The 20,746-nt window shown below is 46.0% G+C and overlaps 1 protein-coding gene across 1 annotated transcript in view; it reads right to left on the bottom strand.

The window, feature by feature from the left end:
* Window positions 1–20,746, bottom strand: part of LOC146172902 (uncharacterized) — a 112,708-nt gene that overhangs the window by 2,733 nt on the left and 89,229 nt on the right. Inside the window, exons 4-7 of the mRNA XM_084584432.1 lie at window positions 10,017–10,091; window positions 6,016–6,155; window positions 2,390–2,677; window positions 137–1,440 (exon numbers count right to left, since the gene is read on the bottom strand). Coding sequence (XP_084440558.1) covers window positions 137–1,440; window positions 2,390–2,677; window positions 6,016–6,155; window positions 10,017–10,091 — 1,807 coding nt within the window. The remainder of the gene's footprint in view (window positions 1–136; window positions 1,441–2,389; window positions 2,678–6,015; window positions 6,156–10,016; window positions 10,092–20,746) is intronic.

Below are 20,746 nucleotides of genomic sequence, written 5' to 3'. Positions count from 1 at the left end.
GTCCGCGCGCTCTTTCCCGCCAGCGCATAGCGAAAGACACGCTCGTCGGAAAAACAGCTGCGGTGAAAAAAACGGGGCTTCCCCTACGGGTGCGCCCGTTGCAAACATCGATCCGATATGAAGCGCGAGCCTCAACCCCAAGGCTGCCCCGACTGCCTGGTTAAACTGCGCATCGTCTAAACGCCCGTGGAAAGCGCCGGAGTAATTGTTGTAGCAGCTCTGTGAGGCGTCGTAGTAGCTGAACGTGTCGTTCGACCACGGGTGGGCGCCCCGCATTCCGACCACAAGCAACAGCACTTTGCGGGCGATCTGGAAGCACAGCATCCCAAGATTGGCGTAGGTGCCCGCGGAGATGTCCTCGAACATGATCGGGGGCAGGGCAAACATGTGTGGGACGGCGATGGTGTTTGCCGTCGCATCCGCCAGCAGCTGTACCTCGGCGGTTTCGGAGAACTCCTCGTCCTTAGCCACCGTGGAGTCCTCATCCACATCGTCTGGTACCCTCTTTCTGGTTAGCACTACCGCCTTGTTGGATATCCAGTCGTTGCCGCGCATCTCCAAGCTCTGACGAAACCGACTGTTTTCACTCTCTTCCTCGGATAGGCTGAAATTGTTGAGCGTCCATATACGCATCTCACTCGCTCGCGCCAGTGCGGGGATCCGGTCTTTGACGTTCATCCACTTAGGGTGTCTGGCGCCTTCGAGTTCGATCACCTTTTTCAATGTCGAGAAGTAGCCGTAAATTGACTCAGCTGTCGACGGCGAGATAGAAAGAACCTTGGTCAGAGCTGGAAACCAGAGTCGTTTGAATGTGGCTACGGTGTCTTGATGGCAGATCATCTGGACCAAAGCCGCCTCTGGTTTCTTCGATTCGGACGTGAGCATGAAATCGAGTTTAAGAAAATCTACGACCAATAGTGCTAGAGGGTACATGGTTCTCACAGGTGGCATCTTATGTGTGAGGACAGACTTAAGGTCACTACATGTACCTTTGAAATGTCTGGCGAGGACGGCTGTGTCAGTGGGCAGCTTCACTTTGTCCTGTGAATTCGTCCCTCGAATCCACGTGTCGGGAGGAAACTCGGAACAGTCGGCAGATGATACCGGTGCCAGAGGAGACCGCAAAGCTTGCTCAAGGGTTTCGTTGAGTCCAATGCTATCGTCGAGCGCCTGGCACGGTGTGATGACGGTTTGATCGTTTGACACGGCTCTAAGCACAGCAGCAAGGTACTTGTTAACTTGGCTATCATTGCCCATTTTCGACAGTCGCTGTTTGAAGGACCTCCACCTCTCTATGGCTAGGTACGTCTTGTTCTCCGTTGTTAAGGTAGTTATTCTGAACAGAGAGTGTATCCGGTAGAGGAACGATAATTGAAGAAGCTTGATAAATGTCTCGTCGGAGGACATTGGAAGCCAGGACTGTAGGTTTGTGCCGGAAACCTGTTGAAAAGAGCGGACTGTATAATTTCAATACTGAATACAAAGTTCGCAAAATATTTTTTTTTTAAATATTAGGGTGCTGTGCTCTCTCGGCAATGCTATGGCGATAACAACACTGCACAAGTAGCACTGCTATAAAGGCTGCAAAGTTTAAATGTCACATCTGTGGGTCGAAAATTTATAATTGCTCTGAGGCTTAAGTGCGGGAATAGGGCACTGTTTTCGGATCTCATCCAGGTACGTGGGCGGTTTGTGAATGCATTTTTATTACAGGGGTATGCGCAGTCTGTTTCGCCAGCCTCCTTTAGTCGGAGGTTATAAGCAAATTAAATACAACGCTTACATTATGTTCGCCAATTGTGGAGGGAGACAGAGCACGTTTGCGTGGCCCAGCTAAGCGAGGCCGGCTGTCCTGCCGGCCTCGCTGAAAATTTTGTGGCGCGCAGGGAATGTTTTATCTTGCAGATAGCGGAATCCTTCAGTGGTACATATTTGTATTGCTTTGATATAAAGGATCCGCTGCCTGACTAGCAGCTTGCCAGTGATACTGCTGGTATTTAAATAAAGTTTCTAAGGACGGCGCAAACCGCTCAACGAATCAAGAGTCTAAAACAGAAGCTTGGGCAGATTGGCCACTTACAGTTGTTTATTCGCTCGAAACTGCCCATTCTTACGATGTAACCAAGTCATATCACAGACACCTGTTATCACCGCATAAAAAAACACCGGCTGCTTATCACAGTTGCCGGTGTATCTAGTGAAACCAAAGTTCTACTGGCAGTTAATGCATCATGCGGACAGGATAAACACGAAGAGAGAAGAGACAAGCAGAGTGTGTATGAGGGGGATTCATTCAATAGGATGAACTTATTTTCTGCTATAAAATATAAAAGTCTGGTTAATATACCCCACATCCGTGATATCGCTGCACCGGCTGCGTCCATCTCACCTCCAAGACCTTGTCGACAATTTCTCGGATGGTCCTCGAGACGCTCAGGTAAGTGACGCAGTTGCGGTAGTAGCGAGACACTGAGTCTGCGGGCTCCGCCAGCGCTGTGCGCGCCATCAGCTCTCGGTGCCTCCTGGCGGTGTAGTTGCGCAACACGTCCGCCATGAAGGAGGAGGTGGGCGTGTCCGGAACTGACGGATCCCCAAGCCAATGACCGCAGACGTGCCGATAGAAGTCGTGGCATGGATTCACGTTTTTGTCCACGATGGCGTCGATGTAGCCATATACCTGGACACCGGGGCGGAGAAAAAGCGTTTGAGATCACTGTGGCCACTCGCACTGGAAGAATGCGTATGCACGTCACGCGTTGCTGGGCTGCGTCATGACGACATTGGAGCAACTACTATAGCAACCGCGTCTTTTGTACGTCATATACTAGTTAGGTATATTGGGGCGCTTTTCCCCCTTATACATTCTTTCATTATACTTCCTTTGATTATTTAACACCATTACACACTTTCTTATCACTTTCACTTGCCTGTTCGGCTCTTTCATGTTCAAATACGACAATTACAGGTTTTATAACGTCACACACTGACATTTTAAACCTGAACAGCGCATCAAAACACAAGGACAACAGCAAAAGACGGACACTGTTGTCCGTCTGTTTTTTGCCGTTGCTTGCTGTTGTCCGTGTGTTTTTACGCGCTTTTCAGGTTTAACGTGTCTAACGAACTCGCCCAAACGCAGCCGTTATTGAATACTGACAACACATCCGACATCGATATAATTACGTCATTATTCCGACGCCTTCATAGGTCATGTGGCCGGAATAAGTGTACAAGTGATGACTTTGCAAGTCGACATTACCCCGTATGACTATTTCGATGTCTGATGACCTAAACGGCTCTTAATTAAATAGTGACTCCACGTGCACCAAACTTTTTCCTGACGATATTTTTTCATCCCCGATCGACCATTTGCTTTTTTCCTGCCTCTGCTCACTTCGACGCAATCTTGGCGAGAATTTTTTGGTGAAAAACTCTTCAAACATATCCACTGAGGCTTACGCATTAAAACAATTCACCGAACGTTTACCCCCTGGTATTATGAATCCTTGTATCAGCTGGATTAATGGAAGTCGTTATTGGCAGCCTTAGAAAGTTTCTGTATGCGATGCGTGCTGTTTGTGTTGTCCATTCGCATGATCTAATAGTAAACAGCGGTTTACAGGCGAAATTCGACAAAAGATGCAGTCACAAAATCGGGCAGGGCGGAGTCTATCAGAATAAAGGGTAGGGAAAGGACACATGGTCCCGTGAAGTCAACACTTGGTCCGCTTTTGCCATGCCACACGTTGACCTAAATAATATGTGTCAAGAAGCCGAATGGTTTCTAATAATCTTTAGTGTACTGCAATCTATAGCCATAAGCACTCATTCAGTTTTCTTGATTATTCTTTTGATGGAATTTGTAAGACGCCGTATGCTCACTTCGGTACCCGCAGACTTGGGTCTCTGCACACTAGTGCGAAATTTAATGGGAAACGGAGAGTAGTATTCCAACTCGTTCGGTACTGTAGCGCAATGGGTGATGTACATACAGCGCACATAAAATGCGTCGTAAACGAGTGCCTGTAACACTGTTAGGCATGAAACTTCGGTTGCGGCCACTCAGTAAATTGTTTTCTTTATAAACTTCAATCCAATGGCTTGATTATAGCAAAATGATAACTCTGCTGTGCTGAAAGCGACACTGAAATCTCTTCTATTTAACAGGCTACGAACAGTATGGCATGCAGAGCCATGGGAATGACGATAATCGTGACCAGTGCCATGCAATCAGATTCGCCTCGTTACTTCTCTTCGGATAATAGATTTGTGCAATGTACCCTTAAGGGCAACTCCGGTGGTTTTTTGACATTCGAATATTCTAATAAAAATTTTACTGTAGATTCTCCTCTCCGTCCTGACGCATTCTGCAAAATTTGGGCGCCGTACCATAATCCGTTCGCGCGCAACACGACTTTAAAATATGCTGTTTTCATGGCTTAAGTTGAGACTATTTCTGCCGGTAACACTCAGTTTCTGACGTCACAAACAGTATACCGGCGTGACTGTCCACTTCCCGCATGATTATGAAATTGTGAGGCTTATATTGAACTACCTCAGACATTTTATGCAAGGCTTCATGATTTCCGTACTTTATTTTCACCATCCAACGCATGTACAAGTGTTTCTCTAATACTGAGTGTGACGTCACCATTTCGTCACCTGGGACGTCGTTTCTGGCCGTGAAAGCAGTTTCGGTTTCGATTTGCTGTTTTTTTCTTTTTAAAAAATACTTCTAATTGGAATTTCGAAAAACGGTTTTTTGTGTTCGAGTCAGGACGTGCCGAGGAATGTAATTCAACCAAAACACGGAATGATGAAAAAACCACCGGAGTTGACCTTTAACATTATCGCCATACTGTGATGTCCGTTCCAGAGCTTCTGCAATCTGTTGGCAATCGATGAGGGCGTTTTCTTATGAGGATACCTTCGGGGCCATCTTCATAGGACGTCGAGTTGATGTTCTAATTTTCTTTTTGGGGTGAAGCGTGGCTGTTACTGGCCCTACGGGGCTGGGACTGGTAGGTCAACGTCGCTTGTGGTGGTGCCTAGCCTGCCATCGATTTTTTTACTTGTAGGCCGTCATTTCACCCGCCACCGCTTAGGTGGTGGACGACGGCTGTTGTGGCGCGCGTCTTTCTCTCCCTCTTTTCTTTCTTCTCTACTTTCTCTCTTCTGTCCGCACGAGGCAGCGGAGGTGGCTCAGCTACAGAGCCAGTAGCAGGCCCGTGCATTTTCGTTTCCTTCTACCTACAGCCGCAACAGAGAGTCCTGATTTTTTTTTTTTGCGGAGGGTAGGTGGTGAAGGGTGGCTGTACCTGGCCCTACGGGGCTGAGACGGTAGGTCAACGCGGCTTGCGGCGGGGGCTAGCCAGCCACCGAATTTGTATCTATTGTAGGCCGTCATTGCACCCGCCACCGTTGAGGTGGCGGACGACGGCTGTTGCGGAGCGTCTTTCTCTCCCTCTTCTTTTTCTTTCTTCTATATTTTTTCTTCTGTCCGCACGGGGCAGCAGAGGTGGCTCAGCTACAGAGCCAGTAGCAGGACCGTGCGTTTTCTTTTCCTTCTTCCTACAGCCACAACAAGAACAACAACTTAACACTTTGGCCGAACAAGTTGTCTGGCGTCTGCAAAAGCACTCGTTTTAACTGTACTACGTAAGCTGCTCGAGCGAAGCTGGTGATGTCACACGTAAATGGGCATGTGGGAGATGGGGCACTCTAGATCATATTATTTGGGAATGTAACAGCAGCCCAGGAGCTAAAGAAAATATAGATAGAGACGCCTGGGAGACCCTGCTGCGAAGCGAGGACCCCGCTCAGCAGCAGCAAGCCATCCGCCCGGCGGCTGAGGCCGTGAAGCAACAATGTATCTTCACCAGACCTTAGTTCGCGAGGCTCCTGAGTAAGGCTCCATCAGGCCTGCGTGCCGGGGAGTCCGAAACGGAGCTTCTTCTCGGTGGAAATAAAGGTTTTTCAACAACAACAACCGTAAGTAGTGACGTGACTGCTCACCTTGTGGCAGGCTGACGTGAGGCATCGGGATTCGGGCATGCGCTCTGTCGTGAAGAGCAGAATCACCAGGATGATAGCGCCGGCGCTTAGGATGCACACGGTCATCGTGTTTTCCGGGCCTCGGAAGAGGGTGAAGGCAGCTGTGGGTGGCGGAAATTCGAAGAATCAAATCATTTATGGGGCACATTTTGCTTATAGTGCATTGCTTCACGACAGCTCGACCGGTAACCCATCCACCCACCCGTTTATCTGTTCAGGCGACCGTCCGTCCGTCAGTCCATGTATGTATGTATGTATGTATGTATGTATGTATGTATGTATGTATGTATGTATGTATGTATGTATGTATGTATGTATGTATGTATGTATGTATGTATGTATGTATGTATGTATGTATGTATGTATGTATGTATGTATGTATGTATGTATGTATGTATGTATGTATGTATGTATGTATGTATGTATGTATGTATGTATGTATGTATGTATGTATGTATGTATGTATGTATGTATGTATGTATGTATGTATGTATGTATGTATGTATGTATGTATGTATGTATGTATGTATGTATGTATGTATGTATGTATGTATGTATGTATGTATGTATGTATGTATGTATGTATGTATGTATGTATGTATGTATGTATGTATGTATGTATGTATGTATGTATGTATGTATGTATGTATGTATGTATGTATGTATGTATGTATGTATGTATGTATGTATGTATGTATGTATGTATGTATGTATGTATGTATGTATGTATGTATGTATGTATGTATGTATGTATGTATGTATGTATGTATGTATGTATGTATGTATGTATGTATGTATGTATGTATGTATGTATGTATGTATGCATGCATGCATGCATGCATGCATGTATGTATGTATGTATGCATACATGTATGCATGTATGTATGGATGTATGTATGTATGCATGCATGTATGTATGTAGTAGGTATGTAAAAAAGCAAGGCGCTCATGCGTTCAATGGCTGTGCACGCTGCAGGACCCCAGGCGGTTGATATTTTCGAAACCTTCCTCTACGGCTTCTTTCGTAGCCTGAGTGGCTTTGGGACGTTAAACCCTTGAACTAAACCAAACTAAACAAATGAGAGGCACATGTCGCTTGAGAGCTATGGCGTTTTGTGTTGAAATTCCTGTGCCCGATAAATATCTGGAAACGGCCCCCTTTTATCGAACGATGGTAAATGCAGGAAGATTTTTGCGGTCATATTCGGATTTAAATCTGGGAACTGCTATCAACCTCGGGGACCATTGTGGTGTCTCTGCAGGCGCACGAAGGCAACTGTGCCTGCACATATTCACTTTGTTGCATGTGTGAGAGACTGAGATTGCGGTCCCTATCGGCGGACGACAGTAGCGCTTTGAAATCACCTGCCAGAACAGTAAGGGGAAATGAGAGTGAAGTTCTGCGCTAATCTTACAAGAACGCCTGAAAACATTCACAATGCAGGGAGATGATGCGATATCCCTTGAATAAGCAGATCCCAGTGTCTCGTAGATTAGAGTTTCGTTGGCATATGCAATTAGAATAACCCGTTAATTATGTCATTATATAATCTCCCCTTTCATCTGCGAAAGTGTCGCTGCACAAACCAGCGCCGATTAATGAAACGTGGATGTTCGAAATTCGTCCTCTGCACATAAGGCGTGCTCCTTGTACACATATGCTGAACAAAAGCGAACGTCTGTTGATCAGGCCATATAAATCACAGAAGTAAATTGCCAGTGGATTAATCAATCAATCAGTCAATCAATCAACCAAACAAACAACAAAACGATCAATGAATTTATAAATCAGTCTATCAATCAGTCGATCAATAATCAGCCAGTCAGTGAATCGATCGGTCACTCAATTAATTCAATTAATAATCAGCTAGTTAGTAAGTCAGTAATAAATAAATAATCAGCCAATAAGTCACTCAGTCAGTGAATCAATTAGTCGGCCAGTTAAGTAATCAATATACAGCCAAAATAGTCCGTAAATCATTCACTTAGTAAATAAATAAATAAATTGTGTGAAGAATCGCTCCTCTCACTCACAGTGATGATCCGCCTTTTTCTTCTGCTGGCGTTGTTCCTGCGGCATCTCCTGCTGTCCTTGTAATTCTGCGGCTTGTTGCTGAATCTGCCCTTGCTGCTGCGGATTTTGCTGATGATACTGATGCTGTTCTTTTTTCTTTCGCGCTTTTCTTGAGTGGGATTCGTCCTCGCGCCGTCGCTTCATCGGACTCTTTGTTTCGGTCGACATCTCAGACATGGACCTCGGTTCCTCCCGGACCAAAACGGAAGCTGGGAACGGCGACAGTAAGCGGTCAGCTCTTACCTCATTCTCCCACCAATCAGCGCTGGGCGCAACCAGCCACGAGCTTTGCGGCAATGTCTCGGTTTCTTTGCCCTGATAAGAAACACCCTGTGATAACTGAGACGTTCATTTTGGGAGTGCGTCATTATGTTTTCGGCTCCGGTAGGGAAAGAATTTGCTTCTTGCAGGGGCATGTTATATGCTTCCTGCACAACTGCGGTATCAGCACCATTCACTTTAGTGTCTTCGGATCAGTTTACAAGTTTCATATGCTTTAAGAAGCGTTACAGCCTTGTCGAGAATATTCAGGACACATGGTTCAGATCTGCCATGTAGTGGAGCTCTTGCGACACCGCTAAAGATCAAAAGGCCTGATATGCGGGAGGAGGAGACATACAGATCTAGATATAGGTCATTATTTAAGGCGAAAATCCCGTGCGCGAGAGTTGTGCGCGAGACCTGTCCTATTCCACGAGATTCCACGAGATTTTTTCTTGCCTAGCGTTCCTGCCACCTGCAATCCCACACTTGAACGCGCGCCAAGGAACGCCACGCGACAGGAGCGATGGTGTAATGTCCAAACTCGCACTTGCCGGGGAAAGTGTGACAGATACTGCGCGTTTTCTTTCCTACAAAACAAGTTTAAATTATCTGCAGCACTGTAACAAACGCCGAGAAAAGGCAAACAATGAGAGGCAAATTAATAAAATGGAGAAGAAGGGTAGGCTTTCTCAATTCTCCTCTAAAGAGACATCTAAGAGACTCTATTTTTTTTTTGCATTTCATTCTCACCCATGCCTTACAGGGCCTTCCAGAATTTACCTGTCTACATTGAAAAAACAAATGCGTTAAAAATGTGCAATTAACGTCTTCGTCTCTTAAGTATTCTATAGCGTGTTGCACAATTAGAGGCGCGATGTAGAATGCTTCTCCCAGCTAAACCGCGGCATCCTCGCAGTTCATATTTTGCACAGAAATCATATTTTGTTGCTAGTATTTTTTAATACCAAATTTGTTTGGAGTACTTGCCTGATTCGATCAAAAGAAGTCAGATGTTCCCATCTTATGCCTGCGGCGACGACGCCAAACGAACCGCTGCCCCAGCGATGGTATGGTGGCGCCACCTCATGCTGCTTACAACTTAAACCTTCTGCCAAAACGTTCGCCCCCTCTTTTCCTGCTACAGAAATGTTGTAAGCAGCATGAGGTGGCCCCACAAGTACTATCGCTGGGGCAGCGGCTCGTCTGGCGTCGTCGCCGCCGCATAAGATGGGAACATCTGACTTCTTTTGATCGAATCAAGCAAGTACTCCAAACAGATTTGGTATTAAAAAATACTAGCGAAAAAATGCCATTTCTGTGCAAAATTTGAACTGCGAGGATTTCACAGTTTAGCTGGGAGAAGCATTCTACAACGCGCCTCTAATTGTGCAACACGCTAGTATACTGTACTTACATTATCACAGGCTACGAGCAGCCATTTCAAAAGCAGTGCGCTTATAGTAACGTTTCTTCCATCGTGGTGACGTTGGTTAGAGATTCGGACGGAAAGCACATGAAATACACTTGCATGAAGAAATTGCTCGCCCTGCAGTAGCAAAATAAAAATAATGGGTGGACACTTGAGCTTCTCTAATATTTTTCAAGGTGTTTGAGGCCACTCTACCTGCGCCTGTGCTCTCGACAGCTTCCGGGCTCAGCTTGGAAGCCACAGCCTGGTATTCCGACGAGTTATCCCTTCCTGCAAAGGACAAAATCAACGTGGTTATTACATTCTACCGAGTCAAGTGACGTAACGTACGATAGAATGACATAGCACACTCCAAATAGGCCCTCTCGGCACCGGACTAATGCTAAATGGATGGCTCCCTATGAGCTGGTAAACATAAGGATGTCGAGAATCTGGTTGCGTCACACAAAAACAGGACGATCAAAAAACTATTGCTCTATGTTTTGCCGCATACATTTGATGCGGGAATCGACCCCACAATGCGCGTCCGCGATATCCTCACAACTTCCCCCTTCCTTGCGTCCTGCACGATGAGGTCGAGATGTCCATTGAGTAGCCGAACACTTTCTGTGCCTTTCATTTCCAACTTGTCTGAACAGCATAGATATTATGGAAGAATAAAAAGTTTGGAGGACGCTTAAGCTTCGCCTTCAGGAGTGGAACGCGATAGCGTTGTTGCGCCTCGTTCGCACCGCCCACTCATTCGCTCGGTATGTTCTTGAGTCACACAATGATATAGTTTTCATACTCAACACTTCTAAGTGCACTGTACAACTTTTTTCTAAAGACGCTTGATTCTACAACCCGTGAGGGTGCACGGCGAAACGTCAGGGGCGAGTGGCGCACCACGTGTCGGGGCAGCGCAGCACATTGCGAGGAGGGGTTCTGTGTTTGCCGCAAGATGGCTCTGCATGTGCGCAGAGCGCAGAAGAAATGTAGCGGAAACGTACTTCGCTACTCGTGTAACTGCAACTTCTGTAAGTAACATGCTCATAATTACCGATATACACCGCAGTATAACGTTCTACGGCACGTTTCTAAGGCAACACCGCATTCACTAGAAGCGCTTTTGTACCACTTTCAAGCATCAAACTCGTGGCTGAGTTGTAGCGTCTCCGTCTCACACTCCGGAGACCCTGGTTCGATTCCCACCCAGCCCATCTTGGAAGTTGATTTTTATTTATGAAGTGCATGCCGGGATTTATCGCTCACGGCCAACGCCGCCGACGACACCGGCCTTTCTGCGACACGAGCTCCTTAACGCTATCGCGTTAAAAATGAGTCGTTATCAAAATATTGTATCGTATCGGTTACTGAGCCTGATGTTTCGCGTACGAACATGGTCGCAGCGACCGAATTTCGATGGAGGCGAAACGTAAAATATGGTAAGGCTTTAACGTACCTAAACCCAGTAGGACGCACGAAAGCTTTTTTGAACATAGATGGAAGTTCACGGAGACGACGTACAAGGCATAGCTCTATAGAGTGATAGTTGTAGTCTATACGCGAGGCTACCACTCAGGCGATTGCTAAGACGTTCCGTACTCGCTTCCCCCATAAATTTCAGGGTTGAAATCCGCTTCGCGCTAACGATTTTTTAAATGCGAAAACGCTAAACCTGGATATACAAGTGTTAGACAATTTTGCTAGGCTCTATGCGGATTTAACCTAGTTAGACCAATGTTACTGTGTGAAATCCCTGTTTTAATTATGCCATTATTGGGTATATGACGTCACGATATCGTGTTCAAATAAGGATAAGGTGCAAGCAAGATCGCTTAGCTTTTAATGTTAGTTACGAGTGCTTTCGAACTAAGACGCGTCCGGGTGCTGTGCGATGTCATTGTTCTTTAGATGCCCTCATGACATGCGGTAGGAATTAATCTGGGGCCCTGCACTGCGGAACATCTTTTCCACATGGTGTGATTTGGCTGTCCACAGAGAAGTGAGACAGATACTGCACTTTTCCTTTCCTCGAAACTCATCAAACAATCGTAAATGTCATTATAAATGATCTTATTCAAGATAGACAACTTCCCCTTCGTTACCCCCCCCCCCTCCCTCCCTCCCAAAACAATCTAATAATACATATAGAGTATCGCAGCATGAATAGCGGTATCAAAGGCGCAGTTATGTCTGCTATTAAGGCGAGGCTTGAGGTTCCCTTCCGAATAAATTTTTTTTATTGGTTCAAAGGAAAGGAAAGGCGCCGTATCTGTCGCAATTCTTTCTGTGGACGCCTTAACCGCGCCGTAAGGGAAGGAAGGTGGGAGTTAAAGTGGAAATAGAGAAAGAGGTGCCGTAGTGGAGGGCTAAGGAGTAATTTCGACCACACGGACGCCTCTTCGTTTCGCCTCCATCGAAACGCAGCCGCCGCGGTCGGGTTCGAGCCCGGGTACTCCGGCACAGTAGACGGGTGATTAACCACTGTACCACCTCGGCGGGGCGAGTAAAAATTGCCTGTGGTAAATTTAACTTCGGTTAAACCTAGTGGGAAGCGAAAGCTGAAGCATGGTTACGTATGTAAAGCTCTTTTATTCAGTAGCAGGTTTCTCTTTGGTTATGTATAGGAAGAGACTCCGGTGATCCGCAAAAAGTTCGTCTTGGTTAATCTAATTCTAATTGGTTCACAGGGAGGGAAGGCGCAGTACCTGTCGCACTTGCTATGTGGACACCTGAACCGCGCTGTAAGGGAAGGGATGAAGGTGGGGCTGAAAGTGGAAGGAGAAAAAGGCGAGCCGTAGTGGAGGGGTGCGGAGTAATTTCGACCACCTGGGGATCGTCTTGGTTAGAACTTGGCTACTCCGTGTTCGTGGCGTGGCTGCCTCACTCATATTGACGTCAGCGATTGTGAACACCCAAACCTAAGCAGGTCAAGGTCATGTTTCCATATATTTTAAGGCGAGAGCCTTTAATGGCTCATGCTCTCGTGGACAAAGTGTGTCCCGCTTTTGCGGCGTTCTGATTGGCCGAGGCAGAATGCGTCCCTGCCATCTGCAATGCCACATTTGAACGCGCGCCAAGGAACGCTACGCGACAGGCACGATGGTGTACCGTCCAAACACGCTGGAAAAAGTGTGATACTGCGTCTTTCCTTTCCTGTTAACCAATTATAATTAAGGCGAAGGCCTTTAATGGCTCATACTGTCGTGGACAGAGTCCCGCGTTTGCGGCGGATGTCGCGTGGCGTTCCTTGGGGCGCGTTCAAGTGTGGGATTGCAGATGACAGGAACGCTAGACACGATGAGACTTCTCAGGCTGTCGCCTTTCATTACTTCAGTCGCTGAAGTCCCGTGCTGAAGTCCCTCGTAATTTTATAAGGCGAAAGCCTTTAGTGGCTCATGCTGTCGTGGACAAAATGTGTCCCGTTTTTGAGGCGTTCTGATTGGCCGAGGCGGGATACGTCCCTGCCGTCTGCAATGCCACAGTTGAACGCGCGCTTTGTGAAAGGTGGCTGTTCCTGGCTCTACGGAGCTGGGACTGGCAGGTCAACGCCGCTTGCGGCAGGGGCTAGCCTGCCACCGAATTTTGCGGTAGCTGTCGCGTGGCGTTCCTTGGCGCGCGTTCAAATGTGGGATTGCAGATGGCAGATACGCTAAAGATGAGATTTCTGGAGGAAAAGCGCAGTATTTGTCACACTTTCTCCGAAAAGAGTGCGTTTGGGCGGTACACATCGCTCCTGCCGCGTGGCGTTCCTTGGCGGGCGTTCAAGTGGGGGATTGCAGATGGCAGGAACGCTAGACTAGAAGAAACCTCAGGCGTTCGCCTTTCACTACTTTAGTCGCTAAAGTCCCTCGTAATTTTTCTTGTATATTGTACACGGATTTATAAGAAAGAAGAGGCGCCGTATCTGTCTTTGACCTGTCTTTGACCTTCCTTGGGAGCAGTAACCGAGCGCAGTAACAACTGCGCCACCCCGGCGTTGTGAAAAGAGAAGAGGATGCTGTAATGGGCTGTAATGGAGGGTTACGGCGTAATTTCGGCTACATGGGGATCTTTAAGATTACTGTATAGGCTTAGGGATCTGTAATGAGCATTGACACCGCACAGTAAATGGAGGAAAAGAGATTTCGCCTCCACCTAAACGCGGGTCGGGTTCGAACCAGGGAGTACTTCCATAAGTTAGCGTATTAAACCATTCAGCCACCGCGGTGGGTACGCGCCAGTGGTGAACGAGGATCCAGCAATTAGCGGGATCTACTGTGAACATATGATTCGCTTAATCATGTGGATCCTTCAGCGCGGACAGAATTTAATAAACTATGCTAAACCGAGTAAGCGCTCGTCAAACTTGGGTAAATCTGAAGTTACACCCTGCATTTTTTTTTTTTTTTACCACCACTTGGCAATGCAGTGAGAGGTAGTTTACCAATTGGAACTTATACCTAACGTATGTTCGAACACCGCAGACGTGGCTGGAGAAAGTGTCATGAGCCAGGTGAGACCAAAGCAGTATGTTAGGTTATGTATAGGGATTAAGTTATACGCAGGCTACATATGCCTGCTTAAAGGCGGGGGTCGCCATTTTTGTAGCAACCAACTCGATTGTTTATGTGGTATGAGTGGTTCACTTGAGTGCCCCCTTAGACACATCTGAGGCTTCGTACATCGCTTTTTTGTCGATGAAAAAAGCAGCATAATATTCTATTGCAGCACTCACTTTATTCTACTGCAGTCACTTCTGTATGGAGGAGGAAGCGTGCCTCGGTTAATCATGCACTGGATGGGACCCAGTGTCGTCGACGTGGTCCGTTTTCACGCAAATAGCGCACCACACGGAGAAGTGCACTCTACCGTCTTTAGATCCCTGTATACGCCCAACATGCAGCTTTTGCTGTTTGTTCAGAGCATGAAAGTAAGAAAAAGCATACAGCAACGCTACCCTTCTGCCTAAAGCGAGCACTGCGCGTGCAATTGGAGAATAATAAGAATAATAATAATTGGTTCACAGGAAGGGAAAGGCACAGCATCTGCCACACTTGTGTCTTTGGACACCTGAACCGCGCCGTAAGGGAAGGGAGGAAGGTGGGAGTTAAAGTGGAAAGAGAGGAAGAGGAGGCGTAGTGGAGGGCTACGGAGTAATTTCGACCACCTGGGGATCTTTAACGTGCGCTGACATCGCACAGCACTTGGAGAAGAGGGGCCATTTTCAGACGCGTTGCGATCACAGATATGCCCTATAGTCGGGGACAACTTTCGTGGCAATGGAGTCAAAGCTTTCCCCTGATGGGGCTGGTACAGGTGGGTCACCACAACTTGTATCGGGGACTAGCCTGGCACTGAATGCTTATCTGTTGTAGGTCGTCATTGCACACGCCACCGCTGGTGGTGAACGGCTGTTGTTGCGGCGCGCGTCTTTCTCTCACTCTTCCTTTTCTTTCTTCTTTATTTTCTCTTCTGTCTGCACGAGGCAGCGGAGGTGGCTCAGCTACAGAGCCAGTTGCAGGCCCGTGTATTTTCGTTTCCTTCTTCCTACAGCCACAACAACAACACAGCAACAGCCAAAGCTACGGAGGCAGAGCTTTCCTAACAGTACGCCATGTAATTCCGAGTACCTGGCTTCTGCTGCGGTTTCGGCACCGCGCACGACGTACGCTGTCAAAGATAGACGCGCATTGCGAACGCGTGCAGAAATGAGCAGAGAAAAGCGGCATACGCATCCCACCAGGCAGCCATCGACATGAACGTTGCGTATTAAGCTCCCGCTGTACTGTAGTTTAAGCCTGATACAGTAATAAATTTGATAGTTTAGTAATGGTATAACATTCCAGAGCATCACCTGCAAAATTTCTGGAGGCACTATATTTTTGTGCTGAGCGAGCTGGTGTGTTTCGGCTCCGTAGCTCCCACCACATTGCCACAGAAAGTTGTCCCCGAGTATAGTGTCGTTCGCAAAACAACAAACTGTGCTTACGTGAGCTCGTCTTCGACTTGTGGTGCTTTCCTGTGAGATATAAAAGGGGAGGGGGGATGATGTACGCTAGCAACTTTCAACTGGGAGGATGCGCTAAAAATAGAAAAGTTTCACCTTCCTGAACGGAACATACGGGCTCATGCCGCATAACGTCTCGGGAAATAACGTAAGCAATAATGAATTGCTGACAAATCTTTTGCGCGGGATTCATTACACAGTTCGCTCAAATTTTCTCTTGCCGTTCCTTAATGTTGTCTTTTGTTCCGTGCTAAACGTTGCTTGATTTTACTGGGACAGAGCCTCTGTGAAGAATATGCAGATTTATTTTTTGAGCGGGTTTTCTACGGACAGGAAATACCCTAATCGCTTATAGGACGAATTCGAGTATTTGATGAGCACACGCCGCTAGATGGAAACATGTGTAGCAGGAGTGTATACGCGTATCAATTGTGAAAGAGAAGGAAGACTAACTTACTTTTGCTGTGGTCCACTGCAATAATTGCGGAAAACTCAATGTAGACTAGCCGAAGCAGTAATATGTTCATGAAATCATCGAACTGCTTTGCGATGCGGAGCTCACTTTACGAGTACTATTTTCTTGTATTCGTTAAAAGCGAACAGTGATTATGCTCTTTCAGGTAACGATACGAGGTTAAGACGTCAATACTGCGAAGAAGTTCCAGGCCAAAGTATACAGATATGCACGTATTTGAATGTTTGTGCAAGTGACCTGCGTTTCATTATTTTAGTACCCGAGCACAACCCGTTGAAGCGATTCGCGTTACTTCTGTCCTCCCGAGGCGGTGAATATCCTTTCGAACTTTCGTGGCTTGTCGCCTACCTTCACCCTTGCTATCTCGGCTTTCCTTCGGAGAGGTCCCTACTGAAAAACCAAAAGTTCTACGGGGCAATAACCTCATAAAATCTCATTTATTCGCATAGAGTCTCATACGGAGCACATCATTATCATAAAATATCGTACATAATTTATGATAATGTACAAGAAACTATGAGAACTTATGCAATTATATGCGACTTGTACGTGATTTCTTATGTGAATTGAGTGAGATTGTATGAGAAAATGTGAGGTTATTTCCCTTTACAGTTTTTTCAATGCCTTCTCATCGGCATTGCGTTCTACAGAACGCAATGCCGATGAGAAGGCCTTATGCTAAGTATAGTTTTCATGCGTAAGTTAACAGTACTGGTGGTGGAGATGCACCAGCATCACCCAGCGTAGTGCCCTGCCTTCCTGCCTGCGCTGTAAATTGCGTGAAAGACACAACGAGAAAGTATTTAAAGTGGCGCTGGAGAAAACAGACGGAGTCCCGTCGAGGACCAGTGGGCTACCATGCTGAGTGATTCATATTTATTTCTGTTCCCGAAATTATATACTTGGCCTAGATTGACGAAGAGTTCACCGCTTGGGCAGCAATAGACAGATGTGGTCAAATATAACAATGAGGTACAAATGTGCCGTTCGAAAAAAAAAAAAAAAGGATGTTCACGAGGCGTGCAAGTGGTGGTTTCTTTTCCAGAGCTCGGAAGACAGACCTCAATTTCAGTAAGTGTGAGTTAGGCTTACGTACTAGCGGATGTCGTCTCGTCTCGCCGTTCTCTGGTTTCCATTGTCAGACCTGAAAAAAAAAAAAAAAAACGGGTTCATTTGTTCGAAGTGCTGGTTAAATTACTGCGACGTTCTGTAGAAAGTTTAGGAATCGAAAGTCCAGATGGGGTGAGTACGTAACTTCATTCTCCTTCAAGACGTTTGGAATACGGGCACGCGAAATAGAAACTTAGGCGGTACTGCTGAAAAAACTGTATGAGGCAGTAACCTCACATTTTCTCACACAGTCTCATTCAATTCACGTAAGAAATCACATACAAGTCGCATATATTGCGTAAGATCTCATAGTTTCTTGTACATTAACATAATTTATGGAAGATATTTTATGATAATGATGTGCACCGTATTAGAGTTTATGTGATTTGATGAGATTGTGTGAGGTTATTGCCCCGTAGAACTTTTCGTTTTTTTGGTAGGGATATATATATATATATATATATATATATATATATATATATATATATATATATATATATATATATATATATATATATATATATATATATATATATATATATATATATATAATGGAGTTCACCTTAGGCCAAGGGGTTCTACAGTCGCACGGGGTTCTCTTGTTGCATTATTTAGCAAACGTCGTCAATATTGCTGCAATCGCACCTTTTATAACCCAGTTGAGTAAATGGGTCTTGATAGAATATGGTTAGTGTTTCGGACTCGTGACAAGAAGAGAAGAGGTTCTATTCCACCTCCTGACAATCCAATTCTTAAGCATAATGAATTTATTTGCTTAAATGCGAGGACGTTTGAGTCATGATATGACCTAATGATGAAAAGTTACGCAATGTTTCATTTATGCCCCACAATGTGGCAGCACGAAGAACAAAGGTTTCCTGGTCATGTCGAGGGTGGCGCCAGGTTTTACGCCAAATGGGACCTTTAAAATCGTGTTACGAGGGTACGTGAAAACTCCGGATATTGTCCAGGATCTTCGGAGACGTACGCTTAGGCACCGGCTAAGAGTTGACGCGATGGCATGTGCGCTTTTCCGACACGTTCGATGACTGTTGGCGCGATGCCGGATTATGACAACGACGCCCCTTTGGTGGAACTAACTCTATACACTAAAGGGTAAACTTAGCAAGGGTCGCACTCTGCTTACACCGATTATGACAAAAGCTGTTTGGCGTCGTGTGGCACGGTTTTGTTTGTCGGTTTGACATCGAGATGTGGCCCATAGTTTTGCAACGTGCGAAACGCTTTTAGTTGTTTGGTTTTTGGAGAAAAGAAAGATGCTGAATCTGTTTCAGTTTTCGGTAGTCCCCTATATTTGGTACATATATGCCATCGATTCGAACCCCTATTGGAACTAGCCTCCAATTTCACTTGCAGGTGAATGATAAATTGGAGGCGAATTTGTATGACACAGCCCTGAACACTTTACTAAGAACGGTTTTTGTGTCACAGTTTCGAGAGGATATCACGTTACGAGATATTTCGAACGATGCCAAGTTTTTTTAGATTACGACGCCATTTTTGACGGAACGATGTCCGCTAAGAGACGACCCTACTGAAAAACCAAAAGTTCTACGGGGCAATAACCTCATAAAATCTCATTTAATCGCAGAGTCTCATACGGTGTACATACATCATGATAATGTACAAGAAACTATGAGAAGTTATGCAATTATATGCGACTTATACGTGATTTCTTATGTGAATTGAGTGAGATTGTGTGAGAAAATGTGAGTTTATTGCCCCTTAGTTCTTTCAGTAGGGTCTCCCCTAGTGTTTCACTAATCCCGATTATCCTTCTCTCACGGCGTGGTTAAGGTGCAACCGAGATTACAGTGGTTACTCTGCATGTACCTTCCTCGAATTTATTGAATCAGCCGCGCATCCAGACGCGGTGACTTGTATGTTTCACACCTCCTGTCCATTCATTGGCCACGCAGTTTTTGAAACACGTTTAGCAAGGGGCGAAGGACAAAAAGACGTGCCGCTTTAATTGTAACGATTAAAATGCGGAAGAAAAATGTTATCTACGACTAAGGTCTTCGCGTATCTATATCTGACGGTCGCTCTGTGCATTATCACAGAGTGGCTTACTGCGTAACTCATCTAACTGATGTCTAAACTTACAAGTCTCTGCAGTGAGTATTGCACATATGCATTTCATCATGCAGCAGTCAAAATTAAACCTGCACGCACAGTAAGTGTTAGTTTTACGCGGTGGTGTCAAGCGACAATGGCTCAAATTACGCGTGTGCCATGCTAATGAAACATCATGTAATTGGTAAGTAATTCGTTCACAGGAAGGGAAAGGCGCAGTATCTGTCACACACGTTTCTGTGCACACCTTTACCGCGCCGTAAGGGAAGGGAGGAGGATTGGAGTGAAAGAGGATAGAGAGAAAGAGGAGCCGTAGTGGAGGGCTACGGAGTAATTTCGACCACCTAGGGATCTTTAACATGTCAAATAGCGCAATTAGATCAGCCGTCTTTCTTTTCTTTGTACAGAGCCGAGAAGAGACCAAAAGGAACACTCCTCCTACTTTAATCCGGAAGAGGTCCATTCATTATTTCGTGCGACAAGTTGAACACGGCGCTAAAGAACGGTCATGAGCGCCGTACTAAGGGAAAATACATACGCATTCACAAGGGAAAGCTTTGCCCACCGCATGTCTTAAACGTGAAGAGTTCTTTTAAGGCAAGAGACCATGAGAAAATAAAGGATTAGAATACAGCACATGGATTAGAATACAGCACTGTTCCAGCACCTTGGGTGATTTCACGATTGTGCACGTGTGCGCGAATATGCGCTGAGGATAATCAGAGGTTCCACAGGTTGTCACTAGGGCCTACGAAAGATTACTGTTACCTACAGGTTGACGCGAAGATTGGCTTCAGTTGCAGGTTTTGCTAAAAGATGGCGGCGATACCTTCTGCTGATCATGGCGCAATACCTTTCAGCTGCTATGGCCAAGCAAACCAAGCTCAGGCAATGTGTTGCACAGCGCACATTGTTTACAGTACGCTTTAATACTGTTCAATTCTGCGTTTTGCAAGAATCGTCCGCACTGCAGTGACGAAGGAAATACCGCGGGTAAGTTAGTTTGAATATAGTGCCTAGAATATTCTAGGCACTATAGTTTGAACGTTCCATCGAAAGCTGGCGGGGCTCGTAGGACAAAAGTGTTGAGGCTCACCTTCTTTGTACTTAATCTACGAGTCCTGCTTGCCGGTTTGGTGTGCTGGGAAGTCGACGATGCTGCCTTGCACTGGGGCTGCCTTCACTGCTAGCAAAAATCGGCGTATCTTCGCTGGCGAAATTACGGCACGGCTTAGGACTACAGTTCCATGTCAACTGGCGCTTGGTACACGT

Source organism: Amblyomma maculatum, chromosome 11, assembly GCF_055883805.1.
Source record: "Amblyomma maculatum isolate TAMU_Amacu chromosome 11, ASM5588380v1, whole genome shotgun sequence".
NCBI classification, from domain to species: domain Eukaryota; kingdom Metazoa; phylum Arthropoda; class Arachnida; order Ixodida; family Ixodidae; genus Amblyomma; species Amblyomma maculatum.
This window is presented reverse-complemented; position numbering and strand designations above follow the sequence as displayed.